Genomic DNA, 21,076 nt, shown 5'->3' on the forward strand with positions numbered 1-21,076 from the left:
AGGATCTTTCTAGAAGAGGTTAAACCGCCTCCAAGCCTATCTGTGCCAGCAGGCTTCTGAGCCCAGTGGAGGACAGGAATGAGTTATCCCAAATTACTTAGAGACATGGATTGGATGGGTGGCATACAGAAGAAGCTTCTCCAGGGTGGCATAGCAGAGTAGCCAAGCGCCCAGGCCCACTCTTCCCAAGACCCCAAACATTGAGGGAGATGTTTCATGTCATGCCCTCCCCCCACATATTTTTACTTTTCTTTTTAGGATTTTTTTTTTTTTCTCTTTGCCTCAACAATATGGTCTTCATATACCGTCGGGACAGCACAGAAAATGAATAAAGAGCTTGAAATTAAGATTGCCTGGAATTCACCATTCAGAGGCAACTCCTGTGAACATTTTGGCAGATTCCTTCCCAGCTCCTTTAACACAGTTAAAGACCACATTAGATGAGGAACTTCAAGATGATATAAAAAAAAACCTGAATTTAGAAGTAAAGCATGTTCATTGTAGAGGATGTAGCAAATCCTATAGTTAAAAACTAGTACAACAGTGTTGGTGTATGTCCTTCCAGAGTTGTGCTTACATGGAATGTGATGTGGATAAAAGTAGTTCAGGAAAAGTAGGATCAGACTATATGCTTTCCCCCACCCTCCAGGACAATGCAGCGTTAAGATCCTTCCATGGCAGAAAGACCTTTGCAGAATATGAAGGCACAGAGTGGTGTTATATGATCTCATGTTTGTTTTTTTGTTTGTTTGTTTGTTTGTTTTAACAGGACTTTATTGGGGAACAGTGTGTACTTCCAGGCCTATTTTCCAAGTCAAGTTGTTGTCCTTTCAGTCTTAGTTGTGGAGGGCGCAGCTCAGCTCCAGGTCCAGTTGCCGTTGCTAGTTGCAGGGGGCAGAGCCCATCATCCCTTGTGGGAGTCGAACCGGCAACCTTGTGGTTGAGAGGACGCACTCCAACCAACTGAGCCATCCGGGAGGCAGCTCAGCTCAAGGTGCCGTGTTCAATCTTAGTTGCAGGGGGCGCTGCCCACCATCCCTTGCGGGACTCGAGGAATTGAACTGGCAACCTTGTGGTTGAGAGCCCACTGGCCCATGTGGCAATCGAACCGGCAGCCTTCAGAGTTAGGAGCATGGAGCTCCAACCGCCTGAGCCACCCGGCTGGCCCCTCATGTTTGTTTTTTTAAGAAGATAAATATATTCATTTGTACATACATAAATATGTGAAGAGTGTTCCTGGGAGAATGCCCAAGAAACTGTTAATAGTGGTTACTTCCTCATGCTGAGACCTCAGATGGTCTGGAGACCTAAGGTGTGTTTTTAAGGGTAGGGAGCTTTAGGGAGACAAGATTTTTAGAGTTTGTATATACCTTTTTTTTTTCATTGTTTGTTTTTGCTATGTGCTTATATTGGTTTTGTAATTTTTTAAATAAATTGGAAAACATTATATGTGATTAAATATTTTACAATATTGTTTTTTATGGCTTTATGGTATTGCTATATGGATTTAGCATATGATATTTGATTGATCAATTCCCGGAATTTTAGGAAGCATCTAAATTAGCTTTGTAACTTCTTGTTTTGTGTAACCATGATGATCTTCTTGGGATTAATTCCTAGAAATAAAGTTGCAAGGGTTTTTGCACCCTTTTGTCAAATATGTCTTAGCAAGTTTGAACCAAGTTGTGCTCCAGCGGGCAAAGTGCCAAGATGCCCTGTTAACCCTTCCTCACCCAGATGGGCTGGTGGAGGCCCTCTGGTTTCATGTCTGTTGGGCGAACCATAAGTGTATGCCATGTTTGAGCACCACTCATGTGGTAGACAGAATAATGAGCCCCAAAGATGTCTACATCCCCAGAACCTGGGAATATGTTAGGTTATATGACAAAGAGGAATTAAGATTACAGAAGATAGGTTGTAATACTACAGAAGGTTGCTAATCAGCTGACCTTGAGATGGGGAGAGGATCCTGGATTGTACAAGTGGACCCAGTGTGATCATAAGTGTACTTAAAAGTGGAGCAGGGAATCAGAAGAGAGAACCGGAGAGATGGCCACGCGAGAAGGACTTGGCCTGACGACACTGGCTTTGAAGGTAAAGGAATATGGCCGTCAGCCAAGGAATGTGGTGGCCTCTAGGAGCTTGGAAAAGGCAAAGAAATGTACTGTGCCCGAGAGCCCCCAGAGGGAACTCAGCCCTGCTGACGTCTTCATCTCATCCCAGTAAGACCCATGGCAGACTTCTGGCCTCCAGAACTTTAGAATAATAAGTTTGTGTTCTTTTAAGTCACTAAGTTTGCAGCAATTTGTCAGGGCAGCTGTGGGAAACTAATACAGTACATACGGTATCCCCATCACCAAGCGCAGGACTGGTACGTAGGAAGTACTTGATTCTCATGTAAATGGTTCAATGTATATACTCACTTGCCGAATCTTACAAGACACAAAAGTAGTTTAGAATTGCCTAATGCAAACCACTGTGAAAAACAAACCTACTGTGTTGAGTTTCAGATTTGTTTGAAATTCATTTTGTCCTTAAACTAAGATTTTAGAGTGAAAGGACTGTGTTACTGGGGTTAGTTATTCCTTTTTCCTCTTTCAGCTTAGGTCTGTTATTCATTTGAAATAGGTTCATTTGTTTCTGCTGGCATTCACACCCCACCCCCATCCTTATTGATTTCATTGTACTTTTTGAGTAACTAAAACATCAAAGTTATACAAAAAAGGTAAACTCAGAGTATCAGCTCTATCCTATATCCCTCCTACCCACTCCCACCCACTCCTTGCAAGTCACCAAATACACCAGTTTCTGGTTTATTCCTGTTTCTTTGTGCAAAAATAAGCAGGTATGTGTATACTTTCTTCCTTTTTATGCAAAAGGCAGTGTGCTACAGATATTCTTTTGCACTTTAATTTTTAAAATGTTATATCATGGAAAAACTTCATGCCAGTGCACAGAAATCTTTGTCAGTCTGTTTGTCAGCTGCACAGCGCTCCACTGTGTGGCTCTATCATTACTTTATTCAACCCCTCTCCTCTGTGTGGGCATTTAGGTTCTTTTCCATATTTTACAAGTACAAACAATGCCACCATGAGTAACGGTGTGCGTATGTATTTTCTGACTTTTGGAAGTGTATCTTCAGGATGCATTTCTAGAAGTGGGATTTCTGGGTCAAAAGGTAAATACATATATAGTTTGCTCAGTATTGCCAGATTCCACTCCGTAAGTGTTGTTCTGTCCCGACTTCTCACCAGCCGTGCATGAGCAAGCCTGCTTCCCCACAGCTCACTGGCAGGCATTGTCAAGTTTTCAATTGTTTCCAAGCTGATAAGTGAGAAATGGTATCTTGATGTAGCTCTCTATATTTTTGCAATTTTCTTATTATGAGTGAAGTCGATGTCTTTTTGTATGTTTTTTATGTCTTTTTTGGTAACTTTTTCATGTCTTGTTCCCTATTCTTTTGCTATTACAATTTTGGATTTTTCCCCCTAAAATGTGAGCATTCTCTCTATATTAGGGCTAATCAGGCCCATATATATGATGACATATTATAAATGTTTTCTCTTCCATTGTCATTTTCTTTTGACCATGCTTATAGAGTTGTGGGTTTTTTTTCAATGTGAAAGATTTTTACTGTTACTTAGTTTAATTACCAGTCTTTTCTTTTATTGAATCTGAATTCTCCTTAGAGAACCTTTCCGTATGCCCGGGATAGACAGAATTTTACCCATTTTTTTTTTCTTTTAATACTTGTAAATACATTTTCCCCTTTAGATCGCTAATCTGTTTGCCATTTATTCTGGTGTAGGATTTGAGATATGGATTCAATTTTATCTCTTTCCAAGTGGCTACATAGTTATCTCAGTGCTGCGTATTAAAAAGCCCATCTTTGCCACAGTGATTTGTAATGCCCCTTCATCGTATACTGCATTTCCATGTGTCTTTGGGCCTGTTTCTTGTCTGTTCCCCTGTCTGTCCCTCTGTTCAAGAGTCAGTGCCACACCATTGGAATTACAGAAGCAGTAAAGCAGGTTTTAGCATCTGGTACCTCCTCGTGAAGCCCTTCTCCATCAGGGTTTTCATAGCCATTCTTGCTTTTTTATTTTTTTAATTAAAAAAAATAATGGATTCATCTTAGAGCAATTTTAGATCAACAGAAAGATCGAGCAGAAAGTACAAAGTTCCCATATACCTCCTCTCCCCCGACCCTGCCCACATAGTGTCCTCTAATATTACATCTTGCATTAGTGTGGTACATTTATTACTATGACGAGCCAATATTGATAGGTTATTATTAACTGAAGTCCATAGTTTACATTAGCGTTCACTCTTGGTGTTTTACGAGGTCAGACAGTTACGTTCGAGAACTCATCCTAAAAAAAGTGCTACATAGCTCATTGCTGAATATCACTGTGGTCACCTTAGAAGTACCCACCTTAGGAAGCTATGCACTGACACCAGCGCCTAGTCCACCCTTCAAAGCAATTTTGGAACTCTTTCTGGAATGGCCATCAGAGCTGTCGTCATATTACCCTTGATGTCCTAAATGTCATCAAAATGTCTTCCTTTCAATATTTCCTTTATCTTCGGGTAAAGAAGTCATTGGGGGCCAGATCAGGTGAGTAGGGAGGGTGTTCCAATACAGTTATTTGTTTCCTGGCTAAAAACTCCCTCACAGACAGTGCTATGTGAGCTGGTGCATTGTCGTGATGCAAGAGCCATGAATTGTTGGTGAAAAGTTCGGGTCGTTTTCATCTTTTTCATGCAGCCTTTCCAGCACTTCCAAATAGTAAACTTGGTTAACTGTTTGTCCATTTGGTACAAATTCATAAAGAATAATCCCTCTGGTATCAAAAAAGATTAGCAACATCGTTTTGACTCTTGGTTTGGACTGACAGAACTTTTTTGGTTGTGGAGAATTGGCTGACTTGCATTGTGCACTTTGACGCTTTTTTCAGGGTCGTTTTGGTACACCCATGTTTCATCACCAGTGATAGCAAGACCTAAAACATCATCTTGCCTCTCCAAAAGGTCTTGGCAAACTTCGACTCTCCTTTGCTTTTGTTCATCGGTGAGCTCCTTCTGGACCATTTTTGCACACACCTTTCTCATGCTAAGATTTTCAGTTAAGATTTTCCTAACTGTTTCTCTATCAATGTTTACTTGGTCTGTTATGCTTCTCACAGTCAGCCAAAGATATTGATGCACAAATCAATGAATTTTTGCAATGTTTTCCTCAGTTTGACTCGTTACTGGCCGCCCTGACCTCTCTTTATCAGTGACACGTTCTCTCCCCTCAGAAAAACATTTAATCCATTTGTACATTGCCATTTTCTTCATGGCATTATCCTCATAAACTTGGACTAACATGTCGCAGATTTCACTTCCATTCTTGCCAAGTTTAACAAGAAATTTAATGTTTGTTCGTTGCTCTAATTCAAGCCCGGACGTTCTCGTGATGACACAAAAAACACACAACAACAATAATGAACACCACTCAGCAAGACACCGCCACACGTCGACACGAACACAGCAGTGAGACACTGATAGACCAAGGTTATGAAACCTTCCCGAGCTGTTTGTCTAGTGCTGCCGCTGTAAGCGCACGGCGGCAAGTTTGCGATCTTAATTGTCAGACCTTGTAAATAGGATTTCCCCTTCTAGCACAGTTTCTGGCTAGTCAGTTTGTGTATATGAAGGCTATGGACTTGAACTTGAGAACTCTGATTCTTGCAGGTCTGTGGAGCAGCACGAAACAGATGAGAGGGCTGGGTTCTAGGCCAGCTTTGCCCTGACTGACTGGAAGCCTTGCCCCTCACCCTAGTTTTCTCTCTTCCAAAATGAGAGTCTGGGTAAATGTGCACCATTTTCCAGAATGTAATTCCAGCCAAAACAAAACTGTGATTTGTGTTTTTACCTCTTTGCCTTCCACTGAAAAAATCAGATGCTCTTTCCCTGCTGCAGTGCAGAGCCAGGCTGGGGGTACCCAGCTCCCTACATGCCCTGGCCTTGTCAAACTTAACCTTTACATAAATGGAAAATGGCTCCTGCCTGTCTGCAGAAACCAGAAGGGGCAACGGGACTAGCTTGCTTGTGTGTATGTCTGCTCATCGTTCAGTTAATCGTTCATTCACTTGTTCACTGATTCTGTCAGGCATTTGTCAGATACCTCCCAAGCGCCATGCGAGGAGAATGTAGCACATGGGCCCTGAACTCAATGCTTACAGCCTAGCATGACCTCAAGATATGATGAGGAGAACTATGGGGTGTGCTGCAGGGTGTTTTGAGCAGGGAGGGGGATACCTGCCTTGGAGGGGGTAGTCAGAGAAGGGCTCTTGGAGGAGGTGTCATTTGAGTTGAGATCTAAGGGTTGAATAGCAGTCATCCAGGTAAGGAATGGAAGAAACAATCTTTTGGGCAGAGGAACAGCATATGCAAAGGCCCTGAGGTGGGAAAAGGCTCTATCTTTCATAGAACTGAGAGATGACAAGGGTGGATAGATTGGGAAAAGCTGGGGGATAGAAATGTAGATGGATTAGCAAGGTAAGTCCCCTCTTAGGCTAAGTAAAGGAGCCTAGAAGTCAGTGGGGAGTTTTAAGAAAGGTGTGGAAGCTCAGATTTATAGTCAAATTGATTAAATCGATCCCTTTGCTATACAGGGAGGTGTATTAGGATTCTCCAGAGAAACAGACCCAATAGGATAGATAGACAGACAGACAGACAGACAGACAGACAGACAGACAGACAGGTCGATAGATAGGTAGATACCGTGTTTCCTTGAAAATAAGACCTAGCCAGACAATCAGCTCTAATGTGTCTTTTGGAGCAAAAATTAATATAGGACCCGGTCTTATTTTACTATAAGCGCGGGCATAACATAACATAACATAACATAACATAACATAACATAACATAACATAACATAACATAAATAATGTAATATATCTAATATATCTAATAAATATAATTAATATAATATATAATACAATATCCTTATATTAATTTTTGCTCCAAGAGATGCATTAGAGCTGATTGTCCAGCTAGGTCTTATTTTTGGGGAAACACAGTAGATAGATAGATACATAGATACATAGGTACAGATAAGAAATTTATTATAGGAGTTGATTTGTGCGGTTATGGAGACCAAGAAATACTATCTGCTGTCTGCAAGCTGGAAAACCAGCAAAGCTGGTGGTATAACTAACTCAGTTCGAGTTCAAAGGCCTGACAACCAGGGGAACTGATGTTGAAAGTCCAAATCTAAAGGCCCCCAAATCGGGGGCCAGTGGTGTAAATCTTGGTCTGTGTCCTCAGGCCTGAGAACCAGGAGTGCTCATGTCCAGGATCAGGCATGAGGCATGTCTGAGCTCCAGCAGACAGGGTGAATTCACCCTCCGTCCGTCCTTTTGTTCATTTCAGGCCCTCAGTGGATTGGATGACGCCTGCCCACATTGGGGAGGGTGATCATCTTTACTCGCTTCACCAATCCCAGTGCAAATCTCTTCCAGAGATTCCCTCCGAGATGCATCCAGAACTAATGATTTCCCAGCTCGCTGGGCATCCTTCAACCCAGTCAAGCAGACATATAAAATGAGCTGTCAGAGGAGGATGGTCTGAGGGATGGTGAGGGTAGAAGCAGGGAGGTGGGTCAGGACGTCATGACAGTGGTCCAGGTGAGAAGCTGTGGTGGCCAGGGCCAAAATTGGTGGAGATAAAGGGGAGTGAACGGATTAGAGATTCTTCCAAGGGGAAGGTAAAATCTGGTGGGCACGATGATGGACTGAATAGATTTGGAGGTTTGGGGCTTGAGCACTGAGATGAGGAGCCCCAGACGAGCACTGGTTGGAGGAGGGATGGGAGAAGGTCAGGGCTTCGGTCTGGGTCATCAGTGTTTCGAGCTGTACTGCTCAGTGCGGCAGCATCTAGTGTCGTGTGGCTATCAAAACAGAGCAGCTATGACTGGGGAAATGAATTTTTAATTTTATTTCATTTTAATTAATCTAAATTTAAGTAGCAGTGGCTGCTGTATCGGACAGCACAGATACAGAACATTTCCATTATTGCAGAAAGTCCCTTTGACTGAGCTGGTTTAACATGCTTTTGAGTCATCTGAGTTGAAATGTTGAGTAGGCAAATAAGGAGTCTGGGGCTCAGAATAGCAGCTGGGCTGGATTCAAGTCCTGCTCTGCTACTTGCTTGCTGGGTGTCCTTGAGCAAGTGACTTTACCTCTCTGAGCCTCACCACCCTGATGTATAAATCAGGATGCCATTCCACGTCTCTTGTCGCGCTTATTAAGTTTAGAGATGAATCGTATGGGGTAGCTGACCCAGTGAGGCACTGAGGGTGGGGGGTGGGGGGTGGACTGCTGTTCTTCCTCCTGGGTTTGACTTTTGTAACTGCTCTGGTTTGTTTGCTTGGGAGTGGGACTCTTCTGTGGGAAGAACTCAGAGTGGCTTCTCTGCCCTAGCTCTGACCTTGACTCCACCTTGCTTAAGTCCTTTCCTCTCTCCAGGCCTCAGTTTTTCCATTGATGACCTGGGGATTAGAATAGGCCTTCATTGAGGGCAGCCCATATCCTGAATAGAGTAAGCAAGTACTGACAACGGAAGTGCCAATGTCAGAAGAAGGAACCAGAAGGAAGCAGGTGTCCTCATGGACGTTGGCATGCGTTGGCTTTGCAGTTCCATCCATAGCCTTTCTGATTGGATTCTGCCGTGTGAAGGTACCAAACCTGAGAGGGTTGTATGCAGGGCTCACCGAGACCCTGCCCTTCACCCCAGCTTGCTCCAGGAAACTTCTTAGCTTTTATCTTTTTTTTTTTTTTTTTTTTTTTAATACGGACAAGGTTTACTAACTTATGAACGGCAGGGAAAAACGAATGTTGTCTCATTAAAACTGCATTGCTCACTTGTATTCCTCCCCCCTCCCCCCAAAAACCAGCCCATTAAAATTTCATACCTGACATGGAAGACTATTAAAGATTTATACTTGCAATAAAACTCTTTAATAGAATTTGAATTTGCATTGTGCTAATACTACAATCAGTGGGGTCCTGATTTGAGCAGCAAAATTCATTTTAATCAAGCCTTGGGGAGACATGAAGACGGCCCTAAACCAGCTTCTTTCAGGCTCCTGGAAGGACTGGCTCCTGTCTCCCAGCTTAGCTCGTGGATCAAGTTGTCGGCTGCCGGTTTCTCTCCTGATGACCTCTGGCGAGGGTGCTCGGAGCTACTGCCATCCTGCCACAGGTTCTTTTGGCTCACTTGTTTTCAGTTCCTGTGTCAGGCATGAATAGAGTGTCTACTGTGTGTATGGCAGCCAGCCCAGAGCTGAGCGGTCACCTAAGAGATGGAGGAAGAATCGACTGGCTTCTCGTACAGGCAGGATTGATACTGGTTCCAACAGGGGCTTTGCAGGATGACAGAACAAAGGCCAAATCCCAAAACTTGTCACTTCTCGTCCAGCCTCAATCTCCTCATCTGTAAAATGGGGATAACAGTATGTGCCTCCTGGGCGTGGTCAATATATATATGGGTATGTTGAGGCTGAAGGCAGGGCCTAGGGAGGAGTCAGGTAGAAAGGTGGGGGTTATGGTTTCATGAGACTCAGGAGGCAGAATCACAAGGTTTGGTTGGTGAGTGACTGAGGGATCACTCAAGGCATAAGCCTGGTGTTTCAAAAGTGCACTAACATTTATTGAGCACTTACTATATGCTACATACTGTTTTACGTGCTTTATAGGTGTCTATACAATAAATATTCATTGAGTATTTACTAAGCCAAATGCTGTTTTAGGTACTGGGGATACAGTGGAGAGTTTATTAAGTCATTTAATCCTAAGACCTATGAGGTAGGAAGTGATGCTATACTTAGTTTCCAGAGAAGATAACTGAGGCACAGAGAGGTTAGGGAAATTACCCAAGGTCACACAGCTAATAAGTGGCAGAGCCTGGGATTAGACCCAGAGGGCAGGCTCCTGGGTCTGTGCTCACAACCACACACCAGATGGCCTCTCATTTAGTCTGCATAAGAGTTGGTGGTCTCATTCCCATTTTGAGGGAAGGAAGGCTTAGACCAGTAAAATTATTTTCCCTGGGTCTCTTAGGGAATAAGAGGGGACCCTTCACCGAGGTGGGCTCACTCCCAAGCCTGCTGAGCACTTTCCACTGCTCCAAGGACCTCCTTAATGCTCCTGTGCCGCCTCAGACCCAGCAAAAGTGAATTCCTTCTTCCTGGTGGTTGGGCAAGTTCAGGGGAAATCAGTGGCCTGTCCTTGTGGAAGTCCCTTCCTGCTCTCCTCAGCGCGTCCCAAATCTGAGCCTGTCACTCAGTGGGCTGTGGATGATGGAGGAGTCTTTCCTCAGCCTTGAAATGAAGGGCATTCCCATGGTCCACCCTCCACTCCTCCATCACTAGTGATAAATAGGATGCCATGGTGACAAATAAAATAGAGCCACCTTTATTCGTTTATCCTTCCGTGTCCTCCCCATCGGCGCCCCGATGGCAAGCCGAGCAATATTAGGCACTCGATCACTGTTTGCACCTGTCTCTCCTTTCTTTAGGGGGTCGTGTCCCAATGAGTACTGGGCAGCATGGCTGTTTTCTTGGTTAATTAGCCTGAGAATCTGGGCTGTGGCCCCAGACACATTCCTGTGCTTTCTGGGCCTTAGTCTCCCCATCCACAGGAGACCCCTTAGAAGGCCTGACAGTCACAGCACCTTTGCCTCTTTACTTTTTGCCTTGTTGACCCATGTCGTCTAACTCAGAGCTGGCTTCAGGGGGTAAGAAAAAGTAACATTTCAATGAATAAACACATAGAGCTCTTAGTTTTTGGGGGGATGGGGAAGGGCCAGATCAAGACCTTTAAACGTGCCACGTCTACCTTTACATTGCACAAACCAAAGGAAAAGGGGAAGCAAGTGGAAGTGAGAATGGGAGAGCAGGAAGAACAGTCTCTCTGCCCTTCACCATTTACTAAGTGCCGCCTCTGTGTCAGGCAAAGTGCTGGGAAAAGGGTGGCACGGGGTGGGGGGTAGGAAGAATGTGAGAAAGCTGGGCCCAAATGCTGGCTCATTCATTGTTCACTTCCTGGCATGACCAGTGACCTTGAGCAAATCACCTGACATCTCAACCTGTCTCCTCCATTTGGAAGGAAAGCAAATGAAAAGCTACTAAAAGCCTGTCATGTGGTGTGTCAGGCTGTGTGCCAAGTTGTACCATTTGATTCTCATAGCCACCGGGAATTGCTGGTAGTATCATGCCCACTTGACAGATGAGAACACTGAGACTCGGACTGTACTTGAACGCCACGCATGGCCACATGGCTATTATGGTTGGTTGAATGGCTTCAGAACTAGGGGCATCTTTATGTTGCACCATAGAGATGGGACGCGATAGCCCACTGTCCCCACGGGTCTGCTGTGAGTAGCAAGGGGACACTAGGTTTATTTGAAAGTGGTTTGTGGACTCTAAATAACAGTGAGTGTGCAGACACCTGTTCTGACAAAGCTCTAGACCTTGGGAAGCGTTTCAGCAAGTAAAGAATATAAGAGAGAACAGGACACAGAGAAATGGGAGTAACTCAGACCAAGCCAGGTGCTGCGGAGGGCTGTGTGGGGACCCCGAGGCCAACTCCATCTAGAACAGGAGGAAGAAGAAAGACAGGAGAGGAATGGAAAGAGTTTGGGAAGATGGGCTCACGTACCCCCATTCAGTTGGGGTTTTCCAAGTATGACTACTATTTCATGCCTGTTCCCCAGGTGGATCGCACGTGACGCCCACGCTGCCTCTCACAGATCTGCTAAGGATGTATTTATTTAACAGATGTGAGGGGGGAATGCGACTAGCACAGCAAACGTGTGATTTCGCGGATATTAATGTTTCGGATAAGGCAGAAGCAAGTGGTATGCTGGTCATTCACAGGACTGCCTACATGACAGGTGCCAGGCTCAGGGCAAGGGACAAAATTTGGAAACCATAGCACTAAATCAGCCCCCACCTCAAGAAGCATTTCTCCAGAGGTTACTGACACCCCCACCCAAGGGTTGCCAGATTTAGCTACTAAAAATACCGGACGCCCATTTAAATTTGAGTTCGTTCCAGAAAAACAACGAATACTTTTTTTAGTGTGCATATACCCCATGCAGTATTTGGGACATTGCTGTGGCCAGGTAGATGCTTGTGGATTTGAGTTCTCCTTTCCTTTGTTCTCCTGGGGTCTGGACCTGTAGGGAGAAGCTTGCCCACAAAAGGATGTCCTCACATATCTCATCTCTCAGATGCTACTTTCTTTAATTAAACTCTGGGATGAAATCACGTGTATGAGGAAGATTAAAATTGATTCCCTTCACTTAGCAAAAGCCAAAGCTATTGAGAGGGATACTTAAAAAAGCGGAGCACTTCAGCAGATGACAAGTGCAGCCTGGGCTCCTGGGTGGAGGGCAGCTGGGCAGAGGGGAGAGGTGGAGCCACTGCTTCCCCCGGAAGGCAGGCACAGTTAATGACTTGAGTGCCTGTGGGCCCAGCGGTGGGAAGTGAGTTTCCCCTCCACTCTCTAGTCTTCACCACAGTTCTGCTTCTTCGCATCAGGGAAAGCCGGCTGGGAGTGGGCTGCCAAGGCAAGATGGGAAGTGGCAGAATCCATACCTTCACGCGTAAGCAACTTACTGAGCACTTGCTGTGTGCCAAGCAAGTCCTTTCCAAGGAGTCCAGCTGCAGTGGCCTAAGTTCTCAAGGACCCAAGGTTCTCAATCGGGAGCTCAATGATGCAGACAGAGAGAGAATTGTGCTACTGTTGGTGGCAGGGGAAACAGCTGATGACTATAGGAATGTGGAGAACAATTCGGGGCTAGCACCCCCTTTTTACACCCGAGGAAACTGAGGCACAAACCCCAGTGGATTCGCTTGAACTTGTACAGCATGGAAATAGCATAGCCAGGATTTGAACCCAGGTCTGAGAGTCTGTTGAAACCCTTAACCATACCTCCTTGCTCCCTACTGGATTGTGGGGGGTCATTGGAGGTTTTTAAGCAGGGAGGGATGTCATGAAAGTAAAAAGTTGAGGAAAAATTAACCTGGTGCAAGGTCTGAGGCCAGTTTGGATGTCAGTGCCTTGAGGGGTGCTGGCTCAGGGACCCAGGCGTGAGGAGGCTGGGACCCGGGTTAGGGGCCGGAGGGGCCGGAGGAAGGTGAAGATTGGGTGGGTCTTCCTGCAGGATCTGCTCAGGGGAATCAAGGCAGAGTTGACCATGGGGGTGGGTTTTTAGATCCGGGTGCTGTGGGCAGGGCTAGGGAGTGCTGGGAGGATGGTGTCTTTGGACAAGCTGGATTTGAAGTGATGGCACATGTCCCCAAGGAGAGCTCCGGACAGCAGCCCAGTAGGAGAAAGTGTCAGGGCCTTGGGGCCAGCCTGACCTGGGTCTGCATCCTAGGTGTTCTCTCCACTAGTTCTGGGACAACAGGCGATTTACTTAACCTCTCTGAGCCTCCGTGTTCTCTCTGCTGAGATGAGAGCAATGGTACCTACTCTGCAGGATAGTAAATAAGAAACATATGTAAAGGGACAAACAAGGCAACTGGCACACAGTCAGCGTCTGGTAGGTAAATAGCAGTTTGCAATTTGGGTCCTCAGGTTGCTATAATGTGCCGGTGCAGAGGTGGTCCCAGGGCTAGGAATGGAGAGGAATGGGTGTCTTAGTTTTCATTCATTTGATGAATTTGTATTGAATTCCCACTGTGTGCTGTGCCCTGGGGATACAGTGTGGAGAGGCTGATGGGAGAACCCAATTAATAGCACAAAACGGAGTTCACTCTCAACTAGGAGCAGCGCAAAAGGCAGGAACCGGTCTGTCTTGCTCACACGGCATCCCAGCACAGAGCCTGGCGCGTAGTAGGTGTGCAGTAAGTGTTGCTCAGTGGGGTCATGGAGGCAGAGATGCACAGGGCCTTCTCTGAGCATGGCAGTGTGGTGCAGAGGGAAGACGGAAAGTCTGAGCCACACTCTGTACTGAAAACTCCCCAACTGCAGGCGAGGGGTTAAAGAAAGACAGGAAACTGGGGACCAGGGTTTTCGGTTCTCAGCCTCATCATCACATCTTCTTTGCTCCTCTTTTGCTTCCAAATTCTTACTTGGCTCACCTTTTACAAATCTTGCTTTGAAAAATGCTGGAAAACCCCCCTGGGGGTTGATCACGTGCCATCCGCAGGCGGGGAAGCTGGGGAGAAGGAGAAGCAGCTTTAAGTAACTAGCCTTATGAGGCTGCCCTTCAGGGCCGCGGTGAGGGGGTGACCCAGGGCAGCTCCTTCCATGCCATGGGCCACAGTCACCACATCTGTGACAAGAAGAGAAGCACCGGACCCTGCGTGTTTAAATGTGTTGTAAGCCTTTCAGATGTGCCTATCTCACACTCAGCGTCTTCCCTTCCAACCTCTTCTATTTTTGTCACATATTTATTTTTATTGGTAGCCTAAGTTGTTGTTTTGTTTGTTTTTCATTTTTTACTCCTGTCATTAAAAAAAAAAGTGTTTTTGCATTTCAAAATAAAACGCCCTGCTTGTAAGAATCTAAGCAATCTGTTATTGCTTTAATGGGAGGCTGGTTTTCTCATTTATTGTTCTTTTTCTTAAGTAAATTAAAATGTTGTTTACATCTTAAGGTAATAATAAGAATGCCTGCTTGAGGGGAAAAAAATCTTAACAAGGTGGAAACCTAGAAGGGAATAATAGAAGTATGACTTCATGCCTCTCACCTCATCCTGTCCCCTTATCCTTCCCTACCGCAGCCTCTGAGATGACTGTTGTTTTCTGGATAAGGGGATCCTTGGGATTCTCCTTGTAAACCCACCCCTTAGAGCCATTGGTCAAGGGGAGGTGACCCTTTCCAGTGACAGGAGCATGGGCTTAGGATCAGGACGGGAAGTTTGGCTCTGACCTTGACTTGTTTTGTGTGACCTTCAGGCATCCACATAACCTTTCCAAGCCTCAGTGCCCTCCTTGGCAGGCTGGCCAGGAGAATTGGGATCGGGGATCGGGGATCGGAGGCCCCTGGCATGAGATGGTATCCTGCAAACAGCCTAGGTCACTGTGTTATATTATGGTCTTGGCAGGTTGGGGACCAGATTCTGGAGGTGAATGGTCGGAGCTTTCTCAACATCTTACATGACGAGGCGGTCAAGCTGCTCAAGTCATCCCAGCACCTCATCCTGACGGTGAAGGACGTCGGGAGGTTGCCCCATGCCCGAACCACTGTGGATGAGACCAAGTGGATTGCCAGCTCCCGGATTGGGGACACCGCCACGAACTCGGCAGGGTCAGGCCGCACTGCTTACTCTGAGCTGCAGGACCCCAGGGCCGTTTCTGAAAGCCAGCTTTGGTCCCCCCTCACCTACCTCTGCCACATCCTGAGCTGTAAAGATTGCACCGGTTCTCAGAGCTTGGGGTCCCAACATGAGAGTCCGTTTTATTTTCGGACATGACCTTGGACATGTCCCTTCTCCTCTCCTGGCCTGTTTCCCATGGAGAGCTGAACTGCAGGATCCAGCTCTCTCATTTTTTATTTGCCTCAGGCAAATCATTTAACATTTTTGGGCCCTTAGTTGCTTTGTTTGAAAAGTGAGGGTCGTAACCCCTGCCCCCCTCCCAGATCTATGAATGAGGATGTGGTGAGTTACTTGGGTGAAAGGGCCTTGGAAATCATAAAATGAGATTGAGTTGCCAGATGGATGAATAATTGCTAATATTGTAATGTATCACCTTTGGATTTCCATCAAAAGTCTCAGACTGGTTGGTGGCCCCCCCCAGGCCACTTCCCTCCCTCCCTCCCTTTTTCCCTCCCTCCCTTTTTCCCTCCCTCCCTCCTTCCCTCCTTCCCTCCCTTCCTCCCTTTTCACCTGCACAGTATTAAACATTTTGAAAATTAGTTGCCAGCATTTAAAAAGATATCAGGTTTCCCATAAAAAAAAAACAAAAAACTGCATTCCTAGCTGTTTCTTAAAAATCAGAAATTCTGGCGGCTTGAGCCCGCGTTTTTTTCATGAAAACATGGGCTGGAGCTGCATTGCGCCTGAGAATTGCATCTCCAGAGCTCCAAGTCACCCCTGTCCCACGCTCCTTAGGACTGGCCTGACCCCAAGGCCTCAGGTCCGTTGCCCCTTATTCTCTCCGTTCCTATGTTACCGACCTGGTCCTATAGGGTTGAAAACAACTCAGGGATCCACCTTGCCTGGTTTTAAAAGTGCTGTTCGTGTGGTTGAGCGGGGGTGGGCTGGAAGCCACCCATCTGTCCTGGGGTTCATATTCCCTTGAGTAGCCCCAGCGAGTGGCGACCACGGTTCTCCAAAGCTTTGCTCACCCCGCTACAGGTCAGCCTAGCCCTCGCCCAGCCCTGTCTGAACTGCTCAGACGTGCATCTGAACACACTTGTCTTTCTTGATAGGTTTCCTGGGGATCTCACCACAGAAGGGACGGACAAGGTAGGGTCTCTCTGTCCGGGGATCCTTGGCTTCTTCTCTGTCATGATGAGGGGAGCTCTGGGCCCGACAGTTTGTGAGTGACTCACATACGTGATCTCTCCCATTGGGGCAGCCCGCTGTCTGTCCGTCCACCCTCTGTTTCACACACGTCTGTGAGTGCTGCCAGGTTCCAGGCACTGCCCTGGCACCACCCCAGACACTGGGGTTAAAAGCAACAAACAGCAGATCAGATCCCTGCCCTCATGGAGATCACCCCCAGTGAAGGAGATACACATGAAACAAAACACACCTACACACCCATCTAATCATAGAAGATGTTCTGTGCCATCAAGGCAAGGTGCTGGGTGTTATGTGAGAGACTCACAGAGGCGACATCGAACGTAGATAGGGGTGGGGAGAGTGCAAAGGCTGATGTGATACCTGGGCTGTGAACTGAGTGTTAGGAGTTACTGAGATCAAAGCCTGGTGCAGGAGCAGGAGGGGGCAGATCTAGTCGGTGGGCACAGCATGAGCCAGAACCCTGGGGCAGGCAGAGGGCTTGGCTTTTTGGAAGAAAGGAGAGTGTGAGGGAGTGCAGGGAGCGAGGGGGAGCTGGGACCAGAGGACAACAAGGGGGACGGTCACACAGGGCATTGTGGACCACAAAGTAAGAGGTCTGGCTGCTAACCTAAAAGGATGGGAGGCCGTTGAAGGTCTTAAACAGGGAACAAGATGAGATTTGGGTCTTTTCAGAGAGAGGCAGAGGGGAGAACGAGTAGCATCTTAGACACAGCTGATGATGATAGAGACAGTGGCAGGGACGGGGTGGTGTGTGTGTGCTGATCTAAGCTATATTTTGGAAATAACGTTACTATTATCCCCACTTTATCAAGGGAAAAATTGAAATTTAAAGAATAAAATGGGAACCTTAATAATATTGCTTGCCTCTGAATGGTTACAAGGATCTGATGCGATAACATACATAAAAGTGCTATGTAGGCCATAAAGCACTTTGCAACTGAAGGAGGCCACATACCCTGAGAACATATCGGTAATGTCTCCTGTGGGTTTGTGGGGAGGGCTGAGGCCACTGAGAGACCCACCCTTTCCCTCTGCAGTGTGGCTGCTGCTCGCCTGGCCTGGCCTCTTGGCTCCAGAGCAGCTCAGAATCCCTAGGCCTCTGTCTTCCTGTCTTTCAGCTTGGATTTTACAAGGGGCCAGCCGGCTCCCAGGTGACACTGAGCAGCCTGGGGAACCAGGCGCGCGTGCTGCTGGAGGAGCAGGCTCGGCATCTGCTGAACGAGCAGGAGCGTGCCACCATGTCCTACTACCTGGAGGAGTACCGCGGCGGCAGCGTCTCCGTGGAGGCCCTCGTCATGGCCCTGTTTGAGCTGCTCAACACCCACGCCAAGGTAACCTGTGCCCCTCCTCGAGGCTGGTGGGGCCTGGCATCTGCTTGGCTCAAGGGCTGTGCATCCTTCCCTGCCTCCTTTGGTCCCCCACTCCTTTACTGAGAACCCACAGCAGTCAGGCTTAAATAGAACCCTGGACAGAGACTGGTGACCGAGACCGCCCGCTGCCCTGGGGAAGCCCACAGACTCCTGGGGAGACAGTCAATTAAAGTCCCCTGTGATTAGGGGAGCCCTAACACAGTGGCTTCTGATGCTGAGTGCACATTTAGAATCATCTGGATTGCTCTTTAAAAGCGATGCCTGGGCCTTACCCTGGGCTGGCTAACTCCACATACATGTGGGAGGAGCCGGCCACCAGCAATTTTTACAAGCCCCCAGCTGACGGCTGTGCTGCCAGCTTTGAGAACCCTGCTGTAGCGGAAGCCTGAGTTTCCAAAGCTGTGTGAAGGAAGGAGTGATTACATCCACTGGGAGCGGTTACATTTGGAAAGACTTCACTGAGGATGAAGCAATTTGGAAAGAACTAGGGGGGCATTCTAAGTGGAAGGGGCAGCCATGGGCTTCTGGCGTGTTCCGGGAGTTGATGTCATGCGTGCATGATCAGATGCCAGGGAGGAGGAAGAGTCAGATGATGCTGGCCTGGTGTCTAGGTGAAGATGTTTGGATTTTCTCCTGTGGGCAGTGGGGAGCCACAGAGGGTTCAAGAGAGGAACCCAGTGGTCAAATTTGCATGCAGGTCATTTGGGGCAGCAGGGGGCCCCCTGCTGGTGCAGCTCCCTGCTGAGTGCCACACTTGTCTCCACCTCCAGTTCTCGCTCCTTTCTGAGGTGAGAGGCACCATCTCCCCCCAAGATCTGGAGCGTTTCGACCACCTGGTGCTGAGGCGGGAGATTGAGTCCATGAAGGCGAGGCAGCCCCCAGGCCCTGGGACTGGAGACACCTACTCCATGGTCTCCTACAGTGACACGGGCTCGTCCACAGGCAGCCACGGCACCTCCACCACCGTCAGCTCAGCCAGGGTAAGTGCTCCGGCCCCGGCCCTGGCTCGATGGCCAGCAGGGGAGTAAAGATACAGTTGGCCCTCCGTACCCATGGGTTTCACATCTTGGATTCAACCAACCGTGGATTGAAAATAATTTGGAAAAAAAAAACAATCCTAGAAAATTCCAAAAAGCAAAACTTGAATCTGCCATGTGCCAAGCACCATGCTGAAGCCACACAAATGCTGTGACGTGTAGTCAGACCCTGCTGTAGCCCATATGCAGATATGGGTTATATGCAAATACTATGCCATTTTATAGAAGGACTTGAGCGTCCGTGGGTTTTGGTATTTGTGTGGCATCCTGGAACCAATCCCCCACAAATACCGAGGGGCAACTGTACTGACTTTGCAGTGAGACCACCCCTTCCCAGCTCTACTGGCCTTTCTGATCCTGAGTTTGTTCACCTGTAGAAACCTCATAATTGTTGAGTGCTTGCTGCGTGCCAGGCGCGGACTCTAGAAGACAATAGATGTGGTGCTGCCGCGTAGGGCTCACAGTCTGGTGGGTTGGGCTGGGGGTAGAAAGGTAAAAAACACAGGTGATGAGACAAATATTTAAAATAATGACAGTCTGTGGGAGGCTCCCATGAGAGAACCACGCAGTGTATTCATGGCAGTGGTCATGGTATTTGGGTCTTCCCTGAGACATGTCCTCTTGTCATGGAGCCCCAGCCTGATTCTCTCCCAGACTCCTCAGCCTCCCACCCCAGAAAAGCATCTGGTCCATCTCAGGGCGTGGTTCTGCCCCCAGGATGCTCAGAGGCAAATTAATCCCAGGAGGCCTTGCAAGAAAGGGGCAGAGAAAATGCCTTGTTATCCATCATGGGAAGCAACCAGTTATATAGTGGGAAGAGCCAGGCGGCAGGTCAGGAGGGCTGGCTGGGCCCATACTCTCCTTTCCTGTGGATCATTCCTCATCTATGGAAAGGAAGAGGAAAGTCACGTTTCTTAAGCATGTAGCTGCCAGACACTGAAACGGGAGCTCTCATGGGCGGAATCCCAATTAGACTTGGGACAGACGTGGTCAGCTGTCCTGTGGGAGAAGGAGGAGCTCTGAGGGTGTGGTGGTGTCCAGGGTTGCTGGCAGAGGTGGTTTGTGGGCACAGATGAGCTTGCAGCCCCCGGGAAACAGCCCTGGAGCATGCATGCCTTTCCTTGCAGACCCCAATTCCCAGCGTGGCTTTTTGTTTGTAGCTCTGGGGATTGGAGTTTCTGGGGGAACTTCTATTCCTCTGCCTCCTACCCCTACCATCCTGGGTCACCTTCGTCCTCGTTCCTCGTCCCTTCCTGGGCTGACCGGGAAACTGCTGTGCATTCCTCCAGGTTCTGGATATGGTTGCAGGGGAGACATTGTCATGCTTCAGGATGAGCATGTCACTTCTGGGGCACGGAGGAGGCTGTCCCCCAGCTGGGGCTGCATGTTGGACCCTGTGCACACTCTCTGATGTACGTTGATAATGTCCAAGTAGGGCTTCAGGAGTCACAAGTCACTGCTCTGAAACCCGAGGGGACAAGAGACCCAGTGGGTGGGATGGGGTGCGTTCTAGCAGGGGACACAGGAGATTTAGCTTTAAACCCCAGCTTCTCTGGGCCTCAGTTTCCAATGGGTAAAATGGCCTGAGGTCCGTGCTGGCTCTGGCCACAGCAGCCCGAGGCTCTGTCGGTAGGTCAGTCTTCAGGACTAGGAGGAGTCCGGGTGACTATTATGCCTGGCAAAGTCTCTGGGCAAGGGTCCCTGCCCCAGCTCAGCGCTGGCCTGCAGTGACGTTGGCCCAGCCCAGGGGTCTCTCCCATACCTGAGAGGTGCTGCCCCTGGCCAGCCTGGGCCCCCGATATGGCAATTGGCCCTGCCCTGCCGGAGAGAGCGCCGTGGGGAAGGCAGACTTCAGAAAAGCCATGGGATGATTTTGAGCAGGGAGTTTTGGGGGACATATAGAAGGGGTCCCCAAGCTGCTGAGGTGTGAACAGCTGTGGGAGTCTGTGACCCACGATATTGCACGTGCACGTGAGATTCGGACTAACCAAGACCAGGTTGAGCCCTAGGGTGGATTCTAAGAGAAATTTTATGTGCAGGAGAGGCTGTATGCAAAGAAGGTCGCGTCACCCCATGGTGCCTCAGTTTCCCCACTTGCATTGAGGCAGCGATGCCACTTTCCCCAGCTTGTTGGGAGGA

General features: G+C 47.8%; 1 protein-coding gene across 8 annotated transcripts in view; it reads left to right on the forward strand.

Annotated features, from left to right (window-relative positions):
- WHRN (whirlin) overlaps positions 1 to 21,076 on the forward strand; it is an 83,887-nt gene that overhangs the window by 44,830 nt on the left and 17,981 nt on the right. For 7 of the 8 annotated variants that reach the window (XM_074330913.2, XM_074330910.2, XM_074330906.2 and 4 more), the window contains 4 exons: positions 15,106 to 15,308; positions 16,434 to 16,470; positions 17,649 to 17,861; positions 18,671 to 18,880. In XM_074330913.2, coding sequence (XP_074187014.2) covers positions 15,106 to 15,308; positions 16,434 to 16,470; positions 17,649 to 17,861; positions 18,671 to 18,880 — 663 coding nt within the window. The remainder of the gene's footprint in view (positions 1 to 15,105; positions 15,309 to 16,433; positions 16,471 to 17,648; positions 17,862 to 18,670; positions 18,881 to 21,076) is intronic. The other variant, XM_074330912.2, reaches the window with a different exon arrangement.

The sequence above is a fragment of the Rhinolophus sinicus genome, chromosome 16 (genome assembly GCF_057876585.1).
Source record: "Rhinolophus sinicus isolate RSI-liver-muscle chromosome 16, RSI-T2T, whole genome shotgun sequence".
Taxonomy (NCBI): domain Eukaryota; kingdom Metazoa; phylum Chordata; class Mammalia; order Chiroptera; family Rhinolophidae; genus Rhinolophus; species Rhinolophus sinicus.